This window comes from Microtus oregoni, unplaced genomic scaffold, assembly GCF_018167655.1.
Source record: "Microtus oregoni isolate MIOR12 unplaced genomic scaffold, Mior012 000046F_ref0000063, whole genome shotgun sequence".
NCBI classification, from domain to species: Eukaryota; Metazoa; Chordata; class Mammalia; order Rodentia; family Cricetidae; genus Microtus; species Microtus oregoni.
The window spans coordinates 12,020,708-12,037,490 of NW_024543220.1; the positions used below are offsets into that span (position 1 = coordinate 12,020,708).

Consider the following 16,783-nt stretch of genomic DNA (forward strand, 5'->3'; position numbering starts at 1 on the left):
ACCTGGTGCCTGCCGAGTCCCCCGGACCAGTCAGACCTCCCCGACGCGATCTGGTCGAGGGCGGGTAAGAGCTAACCCCTGCTCCTAGAAGGGGAAGGAAACCCCGCACGGTACCTAAGGAGCTGGGCTCTCTCCACAGCTGTGCACGGCCCCAGGGAACGGAATAAATTTTTTTGCCTGTGCTGGGTTAGTGTAAGCCTGACACTCGCTACCGTGCTCTCTCTCGGGCCCCGGGTTCCCGTCCCTTCCCGAGGCGCCGCGCAGATGGAGGCGGTCAGGGGCGGACGGAATGAGCACAGCACGCCGCGCGAGTGAGTTATTGTTATTATTGCCGTCGGTGAGCGCTGCCCACGCGGCACCACCGACGTGGCGCCCGGCCCTCTGTTTCTCCGGGGGTCATGCTGACCAGAAGGCTGTGCTTCACGGTGGGGTTCGCAGGGCCTGAAGCGGGGCGCGGGACAACCTGGCGCGGGTTGGCGGAGAAGCCGCGTAAACGGCCGCTGGGAGCGCGGAAGATGAAAAGAGGCTCATAAAATCCCTCGGGGCGTCTCCTCCCGGAGCTGCGGAGAAAAGAGGGGCGGGAGACCCGCTGTGACGCCCGCCGACTAGCGAGGCGAAGCCCGCAGCTATGCTGGTGAGGAGGGCGCAAGTTAACACCCCTGGTGCTAAGGTCGCCCCTCTGCCGCCTTCCACGTTCCTCAGGTGGTGGACATCTTGCCTATTCGCGGAACCGAGAAGCCCAGTGGTTCGCAGAGGACCCGAACCTCAAACTCAATAAAAAAAATAATAAAAAAATAAAACACCCCACCTAGCTTCCTGTCCGGCCCTCTGAGCTTATGGCATTTAAATTGGGAAACAGAAAAGTTCTTCAATAGTTAACGGAACTCTAAAGATAATGAAGGATTTAATTTATTTCCATACCCTTGGGTTTCTCAAAATGGGTTTTCCTGAGTGGATTCCTGAAATGAAGGTTCCCCATCTTTTCATAATTGTTTATTTTCTGTCTTATGTCTGTGTGTGAGTGCAGTGGCCTGAGAAGGTGATAAGAGGTTGCTCTCGCAGGTTCTCAGGACCTACATAAAGATTCAATCACCTGTAACCCCGTTCCCAGCCATCCAATAGGCATGCTCGTGATGAACATACGTGCAGGCAGGCAGAACATCCGTACGCACAAAGTAAAATGAATATTTTTAAATTAGTAACTAAGCAAGCTGACGGCAAGTCCTAGGCTGAGGGGACGTGGAAGAAGACGGGATGGAAGGAAGGAAAGCCCAGGACCGTGGGGAAACATCTTCCATGGGAGTGAAGGGGGGGTGTGAGGGAGTAATGGAGGTGAAAACCGCAGGATAAAGTACATAGGAATAATACAAACATGGGTTTGCGCTGTTTGCACACTTCTGTTCTTGCAATAATTGCAGCTACTCAGAACTGCGCGTGTTTCGCCTGCATGTATGTATATACACCCCCGTGTGTCTGATGCTCACGAAGACCAGAAGAAGATGGAGCAGTTGGGGGAAGGGAAATTCCAGAGCTGGAGCGGGTCTGGAAGTTTAGGGAAGAGGTGAGAGGGGCCAGGATGTTAGTAATTGGGGCTTTGAAAGAGATAACAGGTATTTATGGATGAGGACTGTAGGAACCTGGGGGCTAGCGTGGGTTCTGGTAGGCCGAGAGGCACCATGCACACATGTCAATGGAGAGCCATCTGTCCCTTCTTCCAGAGGCAAGGGAAATCAGTCCTCTTTGCAGACAGGAACCTGTTTCACAAATTCTTGAGGAATTCTGACTTTTATCTGTCTGCCAGAAACCCTTCTATAGCCCAGTTTGAGGTGGGCCAAGATGATCACTTCTGGACTTATGCACGGCCTGAGACCAAACTTGTCCCGCTGTCTCAATCCCGAAGCAGTGGTTGAAGAAGCCTAAGTCAGAACACCACAGAGACACCTGCACGTCCATGTTTATTGCTGTAGCGCTCCCAAAAGCCGGAAGATGGATGCGACCTAAATGTCCATCAACAGACAAAGAACTGTGGTACACACACATACACTGGGGTCTTATTCAGCCGTGAAGAAAATGTGACATTTGCAGGAAAGCAGAGGAAATGGAGATCACTCAAGAAAATTAAGCTATATTCAAAAGAATAGATTATCCCTTTTATTCTCTCATATGTGGGAATCTGGATTTAAACTTTATATACCGTATGTATACAGAGGGATGTGTGTGTGTTCATCTGTGTGTGTGCTTGTGTGTGTGTTCATGTGTCTGCTGTGTGTGTGTGTTCATTTGTGTGTATATGCTGTGTGTGTTCATGTGTGTGTATGCTTGTGTGTGTTCGTGTGTGTATGCTTGTGTGTATGTTCATGTATCTGTATGCTTGTGTGTGTTCGTGTGTGTGTATGCTTGTGTGTGTGTTCATTTGTGTGTATATGCTGTGTGTGTTCATGTGTGTGTATGCTTGTGTGTGTGTTCATGTGTGTGCTTGTGTATGTATGCTTGTGTGTGTGTTCATGTGTGTGTGTATGCTTGTGTGTGTTTGTTCGTGTGTAAGCTCATATGTGTAGATTGGAAGGGGAGAAGCAGTCGAGAGGGTGACTCAAGAGAGGGAGATGGGATACAGGTGACAAGAAGCAGCTCAAGACCCTGGGGGGCCAGCAAGGGTGGGCAGCAGAACAGCATGGAGGAGGCAGGTAACACAATGATGTATGTGCCAATATCACAATGAAACAACCCATCACTTGTACACTGACTAAAAAGTTAATTTTTTAAAACTTATAGGGAGCCGGGCAATGGTGGCACACGCCTTTAATCCCAGCACTCGGGAGGCAGAGGCAGGCGGATCTCTGTGAGTTCGAGACCAGCCTGGTCTACAGAGCTAGTTCCAGGACAGGCTCCAAAGCCACAGAGAAATCCTGTCTCGAAAAACCAAATAAATAAATAAATAAATAAAACTTATAGGGAGGGAGGGGGATCCTGGAGGAGTTGGAGGGGGATGTCTGAGAAATGAATATGATCAATATACATTGTATGTGTATCTGAAGTTAAAGGTGGGGGGGGTGGCAGAGGACATGAGTTTGGGTCCCAGGACCCACTTACAGCATCCTGTAACTCCAGCCCCAGGGGATCCAACACCCTCTAGCCACTGGGCGCCCGTGTGCACACAGCCAGAGCCACCACCCACGTGAGCATAAACAGAAAGGAACTTAGAGTGCTGGCCTAAGCTATCCCTCCCACCCCAATCCCTCTGAAGTCTCCTTTTCTCACCTCAGTCGCAAGGACACCGTGTCTACAGGGAGACACTCAGAGTTCCAGCGCCCCTTCCTTCTCGGGTGTCTGCAGGAGCCAGTCCCGAAACGTCGCCCATGGCAGGGGCCACAGCAGCTTGTAAGCAGCCTCCAGCATCAGCAGAGTCAGGAAGAGGACCAGGAAGGTGAGAAAGATCTTGTCCAGAGCACGCCTCAGGGGCCCCCTAGGAGGAGTGGGACCCTGGGCGAAAGCTAGGAACACATCCCCCTCCTCCACACTGCCCTCTTCCTCTGCCATCTTCACCACTGCGAGACAGCTGGCTGGCTCGGTGCCCGTTCAGAAGGCCTGGCTCAGCACTGCCAGGATTAAAGGGCGTGGCTATGATGACCCCGTACCTGATGCCTTTGACCCTAATTCCAGAACTCAGGTAGAAAGGAGAGAAAGGGGGACTGGAGAAATGGCTCAGTGGTTAAGAGCATTGCCTGCTCTTCCAGGGGTTCTGAGTTCAATTCCCAGCAACCACATGGTGGCTCACAACCATCTGTAATGAGGTCTGGTGCCCTCTTCTGGCCTGCAGACATACACACAGACAGAATATTGTATAAATAATAAATAAATAAATAAATAAATAAATAAATAAATATAAAAAAAAGAAAGGAGAGAAAGGTTTTTGAGTTTGGGGCAATTTTTTATTTCTTTATAAGTTTTTTTTTTTTTTTTTTTTTTTTGAGACAGGGTTTCTCTGTAGCTTTGGAGCCTGTCCTGGAACTAGCGCTGTAGACCAGGCTGGCCTCGAACTCACAGAGCTCTGCCTGCCTCTGCCTCCCGAGTGCTGGGATTAAAGACGTGCACCACTACCGCCGGGTTTAAGTTTTACTGCGTGAGCATGCTCTCTCACTCCACCGTTCCCGGGGTCCAGGGATCGCTGCGTGAGCACGCTCTCTCACTCCACCGTTCCCGGGGTCCAGGGATCGTACTCGGAATCAGGCTGAGACGAAAAGCACTTTTGCCTGCTGAGCTAGCTGTCTCCCTAGCCTGATGTCACACTCTATGGTCACTAAGTCCTGTCCAGCTTTACCGTATGTAACTCTGCCTCGGAAACTGAAGAGCCGTTACAGACACTTAAACCGGAATGGACTGGCATCCTGGCCCCTATGTCCAAGCCTCAGTCTAGGGTCTCAGGGTGGAGGAGCCAGCAGCTGTGACAACAGGTTGGATGGGTGTGGCCTCTTCTAACCAGGAGAAGGGTGAAGGAAGGGTGTCTCTAATCCAAGCAGGCTGGTTTCCTCCTGCCCGGTTTCTGTGGGTGGCCCTCAGATTGGGAAACTGAAACCTAAGGCGATTGAGCGGTGCCTGAAATCCCAGCCTGCAGGATGCTGCCGCAGGAGGGTCAGGATTGCTAACGTCTAAGGTGAGTATGTTTGCATAGTCTCAAAACAAAATAAAACAGCAAACCATCTAAGTAATTAAATGAAAATAAGATAAGAGCCCGGCGAAGGTAGCACACGCCTTTAATCCCAGCACTCGGGAGGCAGAGGCAGGCCTCTGTGAGTTCCAGACCAGCCTGGTCTACAAGAGCTAGTTCCAGAACAGGCTCCAAAGCCACAGAGAAACCCTGTCTCGAAAAAACCAAAAAAAAAAAAAAAAAGAAAGAAAGAAAATAAGATAAGAAATCCTAAAAGCAAACAAACAAATGAGCCCCCTGACTTCTGGTCCTGTGGGGGGCGGGAGCGGGGATTTTAATTAGACTTGAACACACTAAAGATGTTTGTAAGAGGAGCTGTGATTGGTCTGATGATGAGTCTTGGGCCACCAAAGGAGGAGGGACGTTTGTGTTGGATTCTAAACAGATCCTTATGAAGCTTGTCTTTGGAGCCTGTGAGTGCAGCTAGTGGGAGGACTTACAGGGGAGCCCTCTGGCACGGAGAAGATGGCCACCAAGGACAGTAGAGGCACCAAGCATCCATCCGAGGGCTCACGTTTTAGTCTCATGCCCAAGACTGAGGAAGCAGGGTAGGTCTGAGGTAAGATAAGAGGGAGTTATGGGGACATGGGTCAAGAAAGGTGCCCTGTGCCAGGAGGCTGGTCAGGGTCTCTCAGCTGAGCGAGGTTTCCAGCACGGTCAGCAGCTTGGAAGGACTTGACTTTCTCCGTAGTTTTCGGGGTCTCTCCTGGAACCTCTGTGCAATCCTAGTGGGCCCTGGTTTGATTTTATCGTCTTAAACCCTGTCCAGGGCACCCCGTAGTCCCACTCGTTAAACTGATGGGAAGGTGCCCCGCATGGTGGCATGGTGGCACCCACCGCTAAGCTCAGCACTGAGAGGCAGAGGCAGGCGGGTCTGTGTGGAAGTGAAGATCAGCGTGTGCAGAATCGAAATGTGTTCTCGATGTTTTGTTTTGGTTTTCTTTTTCGTTTTCTTTTGGTTTTCAAGACAGGGTTTCTCCTTATTCCTGTCCTGGCTCTCCTGTAGACCAGGCTGGCCTTGAACTCACAGAGATCGGCCTGCCTCTGCCTCCCAAGTGCTGGGGTTAAAGCGTGTGTCCCCACTGCCCAGCTAGAATCTAAACGAACCTAATTTTAAGTTCTGATTTCTTTTTTTTTTCTTTTTCTTTTTCTTTTTTTTTTTTTTTGGTTTTTCGAGACAGGGTTTCTCTGTGGCTTTGGAGCCTGTCCTGGAACTAGCTCTGTAGACCAGGCTGGTCTCGAACTCACAGAGATCCGCCTGCCTCTGCCTCCCGAGTGCTGGGATTAAAGGCTTGCGCCACCACCGCCCGGCTTTTTTTTTTTTTTTTTTTTGCTTTTTCAAAACAGGGTTTCTCTGTGGCTTTGGAGCCTGTCCTGGAACTAGCTCTGTAGACCAGGCTGGTCTTGAACTCACAGAGATACACCTGCCTCTGCCTCCCGATAGCTGGGATTAAAGGTGTGCGCCACCATCGCCCGGCTGTAAATTCTGATTTCTGGGTTGTATCTCCTTCCTCTTTTTCTCTTTTCTCTTTTGTTTGTGTTTGTATTTGTCTCGAGACAGGGTTTCTCCATAGCTTCAGAGGCTGGCCTTGTGCTCACCACGCAGCCCATGCTTCCGGCTTTCACCGTGGCAGAGAAACAACCCTCGTGAGGCAAGAAGGCAGTTCGGCTGAATACAACCCCGTGGCAGATGTTGTTCAAACTCCTGGAGTGGTTTATTTCCTGCATATTTAAGCAGAGCCCAGTTTGGTGAACATTATCCTGGTGATAATTAGCTCAGTCCCACTTTCACAACAAAGCTACATACATCCCCTTGAGAAACAAAGTAACCAAATAGAAAGAAATATTGAAACTCTTTGTAAAATCAGGTTCTGTAGATTGACTTAGAAAAATAAATTTAAAGACGGATCTCTGTGAGTTCGAGACCAGCCTGGTCTACAGAGCTAGTTCCAGGACAGGCTCCAAAGCCACAGAGAAACCCTGTCTCGAAAAAACCAAAAAAAAAATTAAATAAATAAATTTAAGATAAGGGTCTGTGGAGGATCCGGTGCCAGAAAGATCTTTAGTCACGCATACAGCGCCAAGTGTACTAGGCCAGAGGACAGTCCACTGCAGACTTCTGGGCAGACACAGGTATTTCACAGAACCGTGTGCACTTTAACATTCCGGGGTCCCTGGTGCTTATCTGTGCGCACAAAGACTTCTGTGCTTTATTTAATTCAGAGCAATCCCTCTGCCTCCTGAGCATTGGGATTAAGTATTCAGGGAAGTGTGGTACTTTCAGTTTTATTTCTTGGAACAAGAGCTACAGATATTTTTCAAATGATAGTTGTTCTGTTGTCTAGTAGTTCATCCCTTAAACATGTAATGAATTTGGGTTGTTTTCCAGAAAGCCCTGGATTTAATACTTTGCAAGAAATCAGCTGGGGGGAGGGGGAGGTCCATGGATCCCAACCCTGGAGAACTGGGGAGCCACCAGGAAGAAATTCAAGGTCAGCCTGGGACACTGGGGATCTTGTCTCAAATAAACAAGCAGGGTGGGGCCCCTCTTTGGCCCCAGCCCTCAGGAGGCTGAGGACTACCTGTGAATTGGAGAACAGCCTGGTTAACACAGAGTTTCAAAACAGCCAGAGCTACATAGTGAGATCTTGTCTCAAAAATTAAAATAAAGTCAGAAAAGCGGCCGTATTACCCCACCCTTCACTTCGTATCTTAAAATCAAACTTTTTTCGGGGGTGTGTGTGTTGTTATTGGGTTTTTGTTGTTGTTGTTGTTTGATTGTTTTTGTTTTTTTTTTGTAACCATTTCTCTGTGTAGCCCTGGTTGTCCTGGAACTCACTCTGTAGACCAGGCTGGCCTCGAACTCAGAGATCCACCTGCTTCTGTCACCCTAATGCTGGGATTAAAGACTTGCTCCACCACTACCCAGCAAAATCAAACCTGAGAGCTGTGGGGCTTGCACCATGATTCACCCCAAACGTAAGGCTCCGGAAAGAGAGGGGCAGGGAGCAGAAGGGCTTGGGACCCAAAGAAACCTTAATGTTAATGGGTCCATGGTCCGGGAATCAGTCCAACTGACGGCAGCAGCTGTGGCTTCTGCTTCCCTGGCCCCCTTCGTGGTGGATCCATTGTGTGATGCCAGCTACCTTCACAGCGTAGGAGTGGTGAGAATCATCGTGTCGGGCCCGTTCCAAGCGGGTTTCAGTCCCCTTTGGCCACCTGCTCACTTGACCCAGATGGTATCATTGGACTCGAACAAGGGGACACTTGTGGTGGACATTGTTGGGTCCAGGGGGGTCGCCCACAGATGAGAACACTACCAAGTCTAGTAAACCAGAAGCAAACTTTATTCCAGAAACCAGATCCCAGGAAAACCAGAAGCAAACTTAAAAAAACAAAAAACAAAAAAACACTGTGGGGCCCAGAAGCTTATCAACTAGCTGAGACCACAGCCAGAGATACGTTTGTTAGGCTATGGCAAAAGGCCGTCTCTGAACCCACTTTTTATAGTAGGGGCACCAAGCATTAGGTCTGAACAAAGGAATTTTTACGATCTTGCCCTGACCTGTGGGTCAGTCAATGTAGACCCTAAGGAGGGGAGTGAGTGCTAATGTCAATGGGTAACTAGGAAGCCATCATGAAATATGTTTCAGAGTAGATTACAGCGAAAGTCACTAATTGCAAGAAAACAGATATCTTTAGCAATTAGTCAGAAAAGGGACTGCTAGTAATACCAGGAGGTTAATAAATTAGAGTTGATTGGTTCTTAGGCTGGGAACTTAGAAGATAGCAGAAAGTTTTTCACACTATCTCAAGGTAAAACTCAGATACCGACTGCCATACTTTACAACCTCCATTCTCGGAGCGCATTAGTCAACCAGGTGTTTGCACCGTGGTCACTGTTTCTCCTGGTTCCTCCAGGCAGTGTATACTGAAGCCCCATGCCTCCCCTATGATGGTGCCAGTTTCCATAACAGAGACAGTGCCTAACCCAGAGGTCATGCATCTCTGTCTCCTAAGGGTTAACTCAGTTCATCAAGGATGGCCAGGACACTAAGTGTGCAGAGAGAAACTCCGGCCTTGTAAATAGAACAGCCCATTGTAAAATGAAATGACCTAGGCTGATGGAGGCTTCCCAAGCATCCGAGAAAATAGCTCACTGTGAATGACTGATCCTTGATCTGCTGAGAAAGCTGCTGACAGTCTGTTCTTTCTCCTAGACTTGTAACTTTATATTTCTTTATTTCTACATTCCTATTTTCTTATTCTTGGACTCTTCAGACATCTTTTCCCCATCTGAGAGCCTGGGTCAGGTAGATCACTTCTCTCTGGGTGAGGTCCTGGCTTGGGCCCAAACTGTCTCAGTTAAAGAAACTGCTGCAGCTCTGGTATACCTGGTTTTGTCTTTCGCCTCACAAGAGTCATGGGTGAGCACCTGAAGGCCATCCTCAGGCAAGAAGGATTGATGGGCTCAGAGCGAACTTGAGGGTGGTCCAGGAGGAGAGCCTGGTTCTGGGCCACACAGACACTGGACAGCCATCTTTCTGTGCTTGGAGGAGGAGGAGGTCTCAACAGCATGGGGCGATGTGAGTGTGTGATCTTGACCAGATTTAACCTTTTTTTTTTCTTTTTCATCAGAATAGCAGTAGCTGCCACAGCTCTTACATAGGTGAGCCATCCTGTGGCTACAGGATCCAACTGTTTGGACGGGTATGTCACAGGGCATAACCACGGCCAGCAAGTTTGAGTTAAAACCTCTTTTGTCACCAGGCGGTGGTGGCACATGTCTTTAATCCCAGCATGTGGGAGGCAGAGGCTGGCAGATCTCTGTGAGTTCAAGGCCAGCCTGGTCTACAGAGCGAGTTCCAGGACAGGCTCCAAAGCTACCCAGAGAAGCTCTGTTTGGGATGGAGGCACCTTTGTCTTGTTTCAATGTCAAACAGACGGCAGGGTTCTGAGACACCCAGAAATGCACAGGCTGACACTGAAGTCAGAGCTGTTTTCGAAGCTGCAGATGCCTTCTGTGCGGTCTCAGCCCTATTAGGGGCTCAGTGCCCCCTCTGTGCTACTATGTAGAGGCCTTGCTGCTTCCACAAACTCCGGTGTTCAGAGACTGCAGTATCCATCCAGCTGTTTGTAGGAACTCTCCAGCCAGTCTCTTTTTCTTTGGAAGCGGGATCTGAAGATGGTGGCAATCCAGCTCTGAAACAGGCCCCTAGAGCCTCCCTTAGGCTGGTAGCCAAGCTAGGTAGCCTCCGATGTCCAAAGCTGGGCTTTCTTAGTAGACATTCTGTAGCCCAAGGCCTGTAACTCTTGCAGCAGTCCCTCAGTGGCCCCTTTAGAATCTGTTTTCCTGAGGAGCCCCCAGTAGAGAGCAGGAGGTCAGTTCCTAATGTCTTATCTAACAGATTTGCAGAACTGTGGAATCTTGGGGGCAGTCTGGTCCAGACGTGTTGTTGCCCTCTGTAAACTCCCTCTGGGCCTGTCCATTTAAAAGCAAAGAGGGGTGGCAAACCTCTGCCAATGCAAGGCTGAAGAACACATCTTTCAGGTCCAAAACAGTGTACATCTGTTCTGCAAGAATCAGACTCATGCAGGCAGTGGTGGCACACGCCTTTAATTCCAGCACTCGGGAGGCAGAGGCAGGTGGATTTCTGTTTTTGTTTGTTTGGTTGTTTTTGTTGTTTTTTGAGATAGGGTCTCGCTGTAGTTTTAGAGCCTGTTCTGGAACTCACTCTGTAGACCAGGCTGGCCTCAAACTCACAGAGATCCACATACCTCTGCCTCCCGAGTGCTGGGATTAAAGGCGTGCCACCAGGCCCAACCAAGACACCAAAAGTTTTTCTAGGTCTGTGTCTCATTGTCAGAGAAAGTGACGGAAGCTTCAATTTATGCAAAGGTCTAGTCCCAGTCAGTTCTCTGTTGTTTCTTGTTTGGTTGGTTTTTCGAGACAGGGTTTCTCTGTCTGGAACTCACTCTGTAGACCAAGCTGGCCTTAAATGCACAGAGATCCGCCTGCCTCTGCCTCCTGAGTGCTGGGACTAAAGGCTTGTGCCACCACTGCCCGGCTCATTTCTCTGTTGTCAAACACCTTTTGTCCTGTCTTCAGCAACTGGGATCTAAATTGTTTTAACTTTCATAACTTTGTTTCTGCTCATGGGGCCAACTAGGTGACAAAGGAAACCACTTTATCAGCTGTCTGTAATTTTTCTTTTCTTTTTTTAAAAATATTTATTATTATTATTTTTTTAATATTTATTTATTTATACAATATTCTGTCTGTATGCCTAAAGGCCAGAAGAGGGCGCCAGACCTCTCTACAGATGGTTGTGAGCCACCATGTGGTTGCCGGGAATTGAACTCAGGACCTTTGGAAGAGCAGGCAATGCTCTTAACCACTGAGCCATCTCTCCAGCCCCCTGTAATTTTTCTTAAAAAAAAAAAAAGGACCTAGCAAAGATTGGTTAAAGTCTCCTTGGTCAGTGTTGGACATAAGGGAAAGTCTGTCCTGCCCAGCCTGCACTGCCCAGCAGTGACCCCCACCCCCTGCATCACCCACCCCACCCAAAGGCCGTTTATCTACTTTTTTTTTAAAAAGATTTATTACATATAGTACCCTGTCTGTGTGTATGCCTGCAGGCCAGAAGAGGGCACCAGACCTCATTACAGATGATTGTGAGCCACCCAGGTGGTCGCTGGGAATTGAACTCAGGACCTCTGGAAGAGCAGCCAGTGCTCTTAACCTCTGAGCCATCTCCCCGGTCCCTGATTATCTACCTTTTTCAAAAAAATGGTGGGTTTTGTTTTCCACTTATGCAGATCAATGGTTGAAGTGAAGACATAGATCGTCAAAGAAGAAGTAGTGGAACTTCTTTCCCCTTCTCTGGGACTGCTTAGAGCCTGCAGGGGAAGAGGGAATGCACCTCAGGGAACTCATTCCCCCTCCATGTGTGTATTTTGCTTAGATGGCAGGGGACCCTGGTTGAGAGATTCTGTCCCTCCTAGACACCACACAGGGACCAGGACTGATCTGGGATGATCTGGGGGCTGCGAGTGTGTGTGCCAGTTGGGGTGGGGGCCTAGTGACTCCAAGGAGCTTCACGTGGGACAGGGGAGGATTCTCTGGAGGACTTGACAGATCAAAAAGAATTCAGATCCTGAACAAGAGAGCACAAGTCTTAAGCCAGGGGGCTCTGGCTGACACACACACACACACACACACACACACACACACACGAGAATCCAGTAACATCTCACACAGATCCCAGACACTACAACAGCTGCCATGTCCACCTTCCCCTATGTGTCTAAACAGAAGGTAACTTGACCAGACTGACTTCTGGAGGTGACAGACCAACAAGTTTGTTTCTTCTGGAGTGGAGGTGTCTGACTTCACTGTTAGGCAGAGAATGATCAAAGAGAGCCCTGGGGCCCTGGAATACCTCACGCCCTCAAAGTTCCCTGACCCCACACTCTGCCTTCACGAGGGCCCTGAGACTCCTGGTGTCTTGAGGTCTGGTCTCTGGGGATCTCTGTGGGACCTTCAGAAAGGTTGTGAAGTCTCCAGCAGAGAAGTCTGCTTGGACACAGGTTTAAGTCACTAAGGAGTCGTTTTTTAGTGGGCCGGTGACTACACTGGGTGCTTAGGATCCCAGTACGGCATGGAGCCTTTCTTAGGGTCTTCCAGGTTGACACACTTTAGGCAGCAAGAACAGTTAGCAAGGAATGGAACTATAGAAACCAAAAAGCAAGGCCCGTGCATTTAGCGACTTTCCCAGAACTATGTGCTTTAATGGATGTGGTCTGTGCTTTTTCATTTTGGCAGGTGGTTCTGTCTACGTGCTGAGTTTTACAGCCTGAATGGTACTTCCATCATGGAGTCAGTTGTGCTAAGATCTGTGGCCCTGTTACACACGTCAAAGTCCACACAAGAGGGGGATTGGAGAGATGCCTCAGTGGTGAAGAGCATTGACTACTCTTCCAGAGGACCCGGGTTCAATTCCCAGCACCCACATGGCAGCTCACAATTGTAACTCCAGTTCCAGGGGATCTGACACCTTCATACAATCTACATAAAGATAAACTGAAGAAAAAAAGCCAACACTAGAGTACCCCTCTTTAAACTCTCCCTCCCCCAGTTGCGCATCCTGCTCCTTCTCCTTGCGACCCAGCTGTTCTCAGCATGTGCCTGCTGTTCTTGCTGCTTTCTCTAGTCCGTGTCCACTGATCCTCTCCCGTCTCTCACCGACAGGCCTGGTCGTGTCCTGTCTGCTGGCCAAGATCAGTCTACTTTTCTCTCTTCCCCTTTCTGTCCCAGACTTTCAGATTCCTTTGTACGGTTGGTTTCTCTGTCTGTAATAACACCCTTCCCATGCTATGGAGTGATCATGTCGTCCTCAGTTAACACATTTGGTGCTGAACAGCTGGGAAGGACACAAAGGGACTGCTTTCCTGGGGGCCTGGATGCTCCGAACTGAACCAAGGTGCTGTTGTGGCTGTCCCTAGGTGTGGGTCATTTGTTCCTGCTGGGTTTTCTCACCCACCCACCATATCTGTGGTCCGAATTTTTTTTTTTTAAGATTTATTTATTATGGCCTGGCGATGGTGGTGCACGCCTTTAATCCCAGCACTCGGGAGGCAGAGGCAGGCAGATCTCTGTGAGTTCGAGGCCAGCCTGGTCTACAGAGCGAGTTCCAGGACAGTTAAGGCTACATTGAAAAACCCTGTCTCAAACACAACAAAACCAAACAGGTAAAATATAAACCGCTCCCAATAGAGATCAGGACCGCTCCTCCCACACTCCTTTTCTGTTGTTGTTGTTGTTGTTTTTTTTTTTTTTTTTTTTTTTTTTGGTTTTTCGAGACAGGGTTTCTCTGTGGTTTTGGAGCCTGTCCTGGAACTAGCTCTTGTAGACCAGGCTGGTCTCGAACTCACAGAGATCCGCCTGCCTCTGCCTCCCGAGTGCTGGGATTAAAGGCGTGCGCCACCACTGCCCGGCTGTTGTTGTTTTTTTAACTATCTAGGGTACCCCCATCTCTTACATCTCTGAAATTTTTGCTATAGTGTAACTTTAGCTCAAGATTTGTAAGACCACTGTATAAAGTTTCTGTATCTCAGAATTTGTAAGTTCACTGGGTATGGTTAAAATCTGTAACAAATATGGCTTAAACTTGTAACAGAGGGGTGATAGTTAAAAATATACAGTATGCTCATATGCAACTTGGTTTTCACTCTTGTTTAGGAAAATACAATTTGTTGTTTGTTTTGCTTTTCTTGTTTTTTTGCAACAGGGTTTCTCTGTAGCTTTGGAGCCTGTCCTGGCTTGCTGGTGTAGTACAAACCAACTGAGACAGGGCCATAGCCTACTCAGTCCTGCCGAGCCCTGTTTATCATTGCATCTACTTTTTAGACTAGGGGGTCAACAGCAAGTCTCCAAAATGTTTTGGATTAGGATGGATTTTTGTATGATGTCCTGAGAGGAAAAAAGCAAAACAAAACACAGATGAGGACAAAAGCATGAGCAAGATTTATGAAAAATATGACTTAAAAACAATGTATGTGGCGCTGGGGAGATGGCTCAGAGGTTAAGAACACTGGCTGCTCTTCCAGAGGTCCGGAGTTCAATTCCCAGCAACCACATGGTGGCTCACAACCATCTGTAAATGGGATCTGGTGCCCTCTTCTGGTCTGCAGGTGTACGTGCAGGACACCCCTACATAAATATATGTGTGTGTGTGTGTGTATGAATATATATGAATAAATAATATATATAATGAATATATATATGAATAAAACAAACAAAGGTTTATGTTTATAAATTTCCAAGGTTACACAGGTCTACTCAGCTACAGAAACTGACTTAGAGGTGTGGGTCTAATCACTTACTCCTTTCCTAACTGTTCAACATCAGGCTGCTGATATTGTTTTTAGATAAAGAACATGATGAATACAGTTTATGAATTCCTGAGTTCTGTTCTGGCTAGCAAAAACTGACTTGAAATTGTATGCCTAGCCTCTTTGTCTTTGCTAACTTTGTTAAACTTTAAAAATTGGAGTGGGCAGTGGTGGCGCACACCTTTAATCCCAGCACTTGGGAGACGAGGAAGGCGGATCTCTGAGTTCAAGGCCAGTCTGGTCTACAAAGCGAGTTCCAGGACAGCCAGGAGTACACAGAGAAACCCTGTCTCAAAGATAAATAAATAAATGAATAAATCAGGTACACTTAATAGGTTAGATGACAGCCGGGCGATGGTGGTGCACGCCTTTAATCCCAGCACTCGGGAGGCAGAGGCAGGCGGATCTCTGTGAGTTCGAGACCAGCCTGGTCTACAGGAGCTAGTTCCAGGACAGGCTCCAAAGCCACAGAGAAACCCTGTCTCGAAAAACCAAAAAAAAAAAAAAAAAAAAAAAAAAAGGTTAGATGACAGCCTTCAAATCCCTCAGAGAAATCTTCTGGATGTGCATTTAAGATGTTTAAAGCAAAGGACATTCCCTGGTAGACAAAATACCCGTTTCCAAAGAAGATGGGCAGCAATTGACTTCACCTGGAGCTTGCTTCAGGCGTAGGAACACTGACCGCTGAGCAAAGAACTGCTCCGTTCCTTTCCTGCTATCAGGGCCTTGGTCAAACTAAGGAGACCGTTGGGTTGACTGTCCTACTCGGCCTCACCAAGATGGGTTAGTTCTCCGAGGTTCTTCCTCCAGAGAAAAGTCTATTAGCCCTTCTTGGTCCGGCTGCCAAAGGCTGATGCTGCCCAGTGTGACAGCTGAAGGCTGACCTCTGCCCCCGACAAACCGTCCAGAGATTCACTGTGGAGGATCGCAGGCTAGCTGTGGGTAAGCCTCTCTCATTTGAATTGATACAGAGGCCATTTGGTTTATACTCCCTGTTCTAATGTATCCTTCTCGGACGCCTGTGAGTGCGCCAACAGGGGAGCTCTACCGTCAGCGGACAATTTAGCGGCAGCAAGCCCACCTGAGCCAGCCCCTCCCCAAGAGCTGCAGCTGCCAGGTCAGCCCATTGCATATGGAAAAACTCACTAGCACGTTTACCTTGCTGTCATGCTTCATGCTAAGAAAGATAAACTCAAAAAGCAGGTTTCAATAAAAGACAAATTCAGACCTGGCAGAGGAAGACCTATCATTGTGAGTTCGAAGCCAGCCTGGTCTACAAGAGCTAGTCCCAGGACAGCTAGGACTGTAACACAGAGAAACACTGTCTCGGAAAAAAAAAAAATCAGATCACTGGGCAGGGGTTTACAACTTGATATAAAGAAACACACTATTTATTTATCTGAGAAAGGGTCTCTCTCTCTCTCTCTCTCTCTCTCTCTCTCTCTCTCTCTCTCCAGAGAGCCCTGGCTGTCTTGAAATTCACGATGTGGACCAGATTGGCTTTACAGAGATCCATCCGCTCAGCCTCCCGAGTGCTGGGATTAAAGGCGTGCGCCACCACCGCCCGGTTTACGACCATATTGCATGATATTTCACACTGCAAGAGTCTCGTATTCTGATTGCTCGCCTTCTCGTGCTTTCTCCCACCTCCTTTCTTTTATTCCTTTTCTCGTACGCTGGCGATTGAACTCAGGTCTCAGCACTCTAGGTAAACGCTACACCTGTTGTCATACCGCCAGACCTACTTCTGCGCCAGCAAAGCAGCTCCCGCTTTTCGGACCTGAGCGACCCGGCTGCAGCGTTTCGGGTCCAGAGGGTAGGCGATGAAGAGTGCATTTCCCGCACGGTCCGCTGGGTGGCACTCGCTCCTCCCCGGCGCTGCGGGGGGCGCCTTTGCACATGCGCGTTGCCGTACGTCCCCCGCAGACCCCTCCCCTGCCGGACTCCTCCACACACGCGCACGTCCGACGTGACCTAGCGGAAGTGCGGCGCGCTCCGCGTCCAGGAGGGGAGGGGCCAGGAAAAGTGGATACGGAAGTGGAATCCCAGGGTCCCGTTCTCCATCGCCGAGGTGACGGGAACTAGAACCGCCGAGAGGGCGGAGCCCCGCAGGCGGAGGGCGCTGTGATTGGTTCGCGGCCGTGTCGCCGGCGCGGATTGGCCCCTTCGGACTGAGCGGTGAGT

General features: G+C 48.9%; 1 protein-coding gene across 1 annotated transcript; it reads right to left on the reverse strand.

The window, feature by feature from the left end:
- Positions 1-3,294: 3,294 nt before the first annotated feature.
- On the reverse strand, positions 3,295-3,537 carry Smim40 (small integral membrane protein 40). Its single transcript, XM_041634588.1, has one exon. It carries the CDS (start codon positions 3,535-3,537, stop codon positions 3,295-3,297), a length of 243 nt encoding a protein of 80 aa, XP_041490522.1.
- Between the last annotated feature and the right edge of the window lie 13,246 nt (positions 3,538-16,783).

Bases quoted from the DNA above. Each gene is read 5' to 3' on its own strand.
- Smim40 (XM_041634588.1), bottom strand. From the start codon at position 3,537: ATGGCAGAGGAAGAGGGCAGTGTGGAGGAGGGGGATGTGTTCCTAGCT.